The 5,248-nt window shown below is 33.7% G+C and overlaps 1 protein-coding gene across 1 annotated transcript in view; it reads right to left on the bottom strand.

The window, feature by feature from the left end:
• Nucleotides 1-5,248, bottom strand: part of LOC107753076 (potassium voltage-gated channel subfamily H member 2-like) — an 80,320-nt gene that overhangs the window by 4,014 nt on the left and 71,058 nt on the right. The window contains exons 4-5 of the mRNA XM_016569178.1: nucleotides 2,397-2,600; nucleotides 677-929 (exon numbers count right to left, since the gene is read on the bottom strand). Coding sequence (XP_016424664.1) covers nucleotides 677-929; nucleotides 2,397-2,600 — 457 coding nt within the window. The remainder of the gene's footprint in view (nucleotides 1-676; nucleotides 930-2,396; nucleotides 2,601-5,248) is intronic.

Genomic DNA, 5,248 nt, shown 5'->3' with positions numbered 1-5,248 from the left:
TAATTAATTTATATTTTATATTTTTATTTTTATCATTACCCCCTAATCATTATCCCCTCAGTTAAAAAAAAAAAAAATTTTTAAACATGTATTTATTTATATTATGATCTTTTTAATGATACCTATAGGACGGGGAAAATAACAAACAATAAATACTATAAACTAGATCAATACTATAAATAAATAAAACATATTTTGGTATGACTGCAGAAGACTTGGACTGTCACATATGAGTGATATGAACAATTTATTTATTTGTTTATTATCCTTTTTGGAGTTTGACAGTCACTAGTCATTGGATGCTTTCAAAGAACAGCAGCGATGTTCTGCTAAACATCTGCTTTTGTTTTCCACAGAAGAAATGCAGTCATGCAGGAAAGTCATGAGGGTGAGTAAATGATTTTTGGGTGAATTATTCTTTGAACCGTGTGCGTTCAGAGTTACACAATTTTACAGATGACTTCCTGTAGGTGGCACTAGAGGATAAACGCAGAATCGGTCAAACTGACCTTACAGTAAACTTTGTTGCATTCAAACCGGAAATACAGCTAGAATGACTTAAATGGGGCGTATCGTGGAAAACAGATCCTAGATCCTTAAAAATAAGTGTTGTATGTAGTATAAAAGATCCTGGATTTTACAAAACATCACCGTCACTGAAATAAGTCACACCTACCTAAGATGGCCACCACTACATCTCCACGTAAGATCTCGATGGAGCCGCGGGAGATGAAGTAGATCGCGGTCAGGACGTCTCCGGCGTGCACCAGCGTGTCTCCCGGCGGGGCGTGTGTGGTCTTGAACTTCATGGCCAGCGCTCGCAGACACCCTTTACTGGAGCCCTTGAACGCTTTACAGTTCTGCAGGAGAGTCCGGTTCAGATGCAGACAGATATCGGCCTGCAGACACTCTGGGAAACCCTTCAGCACCTGAAAGAGCAGAAAAAACAACTATTAAAAGCTCAAAAGCATTATCTATCTATCTATCTATCTATCTATCTACAAGTTATACCATTCAGAAGTTTGGAGTAGATAAGATTTTTTAATGATTTTGAAAGACGTCTCTTCTGCCAAGGCTGCATTTATTTGATCAAAAATACAGTAAAAATTTTGAAATATTATTACAATTTAAAATAGCTGTTTTCTATGTGAATATCTGTTAAACTGTAATTTATTTCTGTGATGCGCAGCTGTATTTTCAGCATTATTACTGCAGTCTTCAGTGTAACATGATCTTCAGAAATCATGCTAATATGCTGATTTGCTGCTCGAGAAACATTTCTGATTATTATCTGTGTTGAAAACAGTTGTGCTGGAAACCGAGATACAATTTATTTTTCAGGATACTTTGATGATTAGAAAGTTCAAAAGAACAGCATTTATGCCATTTGCGAAGCCTCATGGGATCTGCAGTCTCATAAAACATATGAAGTACACAAAATCTTACTTTTTTGTAGTACTTTGTTGTCTTTAAATCAACATTTTAATGTAGTGATTCATTTCAGAGCTGAGTGGTTCAGTAAAGAATTTTTGAAAAATTATGGTCCACATCATTTCACTCAGCAGCACAGCAATCATAACGGCTCTGACTGTCCAATCAGAACGCTCCACTGCTCCTTAATGAGAGGAGCTGACGGCTGGAGGTGGACGCTCATTTGTTCTCTTTACTTCAATGCCTAATCTCGTTAAACTCTGCATTTGGGGCTGGTAATAGTAGAGGATGTGCTGGTGAGGACAGTTGCTAAATGAACTCATTATTTATAATACACACATGTAATCCAGCTCACAGATCACTTTAAAGGTGATGCATGTGAGTTTGTTAGCGTTAAAAGAATAGTTCACCCAAACATGAAAATTTGCTGGAAATGTGCTCACTCTAAGGCCATCAAAGATTAGGATGAGTTTGTTTCTTAATCAGATTTGGAGAAATGCAGCATTGCATCAGTGTCTCAGCAATAGATCCTCTGCAGTGAATGGGTGCCGTCAGAATGAGCTTGTAAACAGTGCTTGATCTGTGCAGATTTCTCTCCTGATTCAGACCAGACCACTTTTTCACTGGATAATGGATATTATGGATTATGGACTCGTATTTTAGTTAAAAACGTCTTAATGCTGGATTTGTTTCAGCTTTTGTCTTCTCCAGATGTTAACTGATGGACTGGAGTGGTGTGGATTACTTGTGGATTATTGTGATGTTTTTATCAGCTGTTTGGACTCTCATTCTGACGGCGGCACCCATTCACTGCAGAGCATCCATTGCTTAGACACTGATGCAGTGCTACATTTCTCCAAACCTGATGAAGAAACAAACTCATCTACATCTGGGATAGCCTGAAGGTGAGTGCATTTCCAGCACATTTTCATATTTGGTTGATGTAAGGCAGCAGGTGGACTCACGGCGTTCATGTCGATGCCGTTGGTGTAGGACCAGGCGTGCTGGAAATATTCCTCCAGTCTCTGGCGCAGCGGGTTGGGAATCTGATGGAAGCGGATGAACTCTCTCACCCGCAGCATCTGAGTGTGATAACGAGCCGTTCCGGAGTACAGCCGCTGGATGATGGCTGACACGTTCCCGAAGATACTGGCGTACATGAGCGCTGAACAGGAACAGGAAGGACAAGGTTAAAAATAGCATCATGATGAAGCACTACACAGGTACATGCTTCACACTTTACTGTGTCACATCGGCTTAGATCAGCGCCTGTTTCCTCGCTGGCGGACAAGACTATTATGCTGTTAACAAGCACTTTTCTGTGCTGTTATAAACATCTCAGAGCATAAAAAAAATGAGCTTAGACCTACAATGTAAAAATTAGTTTTCCAAGTTGTCAATATAAAGATTATTGGAGTATGTTTTACAAGAAAATAGTATTTCAGTACTTGAACATTTCTTACTGGCTGTTTCTTTGTAATTCATTTTGAAATTTACTAAAACTTTCTGACTTTCTGTTGCAAAAAAATAAATATTGAAGCATGTTTTACAAGAAAATAATCTATTTCAGTCTTTCTACTAGAGTTATTTTAGTATCATTGAGATACTGTTATAGTTTCTATTAATATTTGGAATCTGTTTCTATTTTTATATTTTACATTTTAATTATGTTTTTGTAATTTTTAGTTGTTTTTGTTTTGTTTTATATATGTCTAGTTTTTATTAATTTTTATTTCATTTTTTTTCAGTTTTAGTTAACTATAATAATCCTGCTTTCTACTTCAAACTTTCGTGTTTAATTCAATGTTACTTGCTGTTTCTTTGTAATTAATTGTGAGTCAAACTTGTTTCTACACCAAATAGTGTCTTTTCCGTGTGTACAGATCTCAAGAGCTTCAGTGAAAGTGTTTCAGTATGACCCTAAATGACAGATTTCTCCCTGTATTCATCATTATACGGCCTCTATAAAAGCTTCTGGATTCATAGATTTCATCAGTTCTGCTGTTTTACGCTCGTGTTACTGCGGTGGCCACTGACTGATCTCAGTGCAGGTGGGCAGCGCTATGAATCACGCTACAAAAGCAGCAAAAATAGCAACAAAGAGAGAGCTGGTGAAGCTGAAATGCTAGAGCACGGCGCTACAGTGAGTTTGATTCTCATGAACCCGATACAGACTAAACGAATACATGTAGAAGTAGTGAGACACAGAATTTCTCCTCCGTTTTCTTTTTGTTCTAGCAGGAATGATATATCGTAATGTCAAAAAAAACTGAAAAATCAAGCCTTTAGGTCCATTTTACTATCATTATTTACACTGTGACATTATTTTCATGGTAATTAAAAACATTATTTTATTAATGATAAAATACAATAAAAAATAAATAAATAAATAAATAAAATAAAAAAATTATTATTATTTTCCCACCCGGCTCTCATTAACGCAAGGCAAAAAGAATCTTAGTCTCATTACTTTTAAATGCCTATAAATAAATACATAAATAAATAAATGAATGAATGAACAATGCAATATTATTTAAACTGTATAGTGGTTAAACTGCATTGAATTTATGGCTTTAACTAAGAAAAACATTTTATTACACTTTAACTTGCAATTTCTGTAAAAGCAAAATACAGAAATTAGAATTTGTCATGAAAATAATTTTACAAAATAATTACAAAATTAAAAATTTTAATAAAATAATAAAATAAAATAAAACAAAAAATAATAATAAAATAAAATAAAAATAAAATAAAAAATAAAATAAAATACTTGATGTTGGAGTGAAATATCACCTGGACCTATAATAAAATAAAATAAAACAAAAAATAATAATAAAAAAAAAAAATAATAATAATAATAATAAAATAAAATACTTGATGTTGGAGTGAAATATCACCTGGACCTGATTTTTTGAGATTCATTCTACACACTCACGAATGAAATAAAGCTATTATATGCAGTAAAACACAGAAGAAATATGATTGAGCAAATGAGGCTTTTTGCAGTCCTTCAGCTGTTAAATGTTGAATATTGAGCGTTTGATCTCTACAGTCTGCTGACTTCAGCTGTTGAATGTAATGAACAATCTTGTATCAGATTGAAGAAGTCGTGTTGATTTTCTCCTTTCGCCCTCTTCCGAAATGTAATTCTGCAGCGCCGATGATAAATGCTTCTACCGGCCATAAAAACGGAAATTACTTCACGGTTATTGAGGTCTAATATATGTGCGGCAGTGATATTAACTTGCCAATTTATCATTAATTGCTGCGATCAGGACCTACAAAAATGAGCTATCAGGATGATTTGTTCACCAAAAATTAAAAAGGGAGGATGTTTCATCAGCATGTTGATCATAAAGTGCACAATAAAAAAAAAAGTGCTTTAACTCTGACGTGCTTTAATGGGTCAGTTATGCTTACTTTGTTTTCTCTGGATCTATTTAGTTAATTAAAAATACACAAAATGCAATTTATACACACAATGACGTCCATACATCTCTTTTATGATGAATGTTTTCAATGTCTAGAACAAAGTTCATTGTCATCCGATCATAACAGAGAAAAAAGGCTCATTTATTATATTATTGTTTTAGTATTATAGTTTAAATTTTTAAGTTTTAGTCATTTTTATATTATTAATATTATTATTATTTTTTTAATATGTGTATGTTATTAAGTATATTTCTGTTTTGGTTTTTAGTATTTTATTACATTAATTTAAACTAATTGAAAATGAGAAATGTTGCCTGAAAATTAAATATTTGAAATAAAATATTTATTTATTTCAGTTAATAATTAACATTTATTTTATTATTTA

This window comes from Sinocyclocheilus rhinocerous, unplaced genomic scaffold, assembly GCF_001515625.1.
Source record: "Sinocyclocheilus rhinocerous isolate Xijiao unplaced genomic scaffold, SAMN03320098_v1.1 scaffold1493, whole genome shotgun sequence".
NCBI lineage: Eukaryota > Metazoa > Chordata > Actinopteri > Cypriniformes > Cyprinidae > Sinocyclocheilus > Sinocyclocheilus rhinocerous.
The sequence above is the reverse complement of the archived record's forward strand: the minus strand, read 5'-3'. Positions and strand labels throughout refer to the sequence as shown.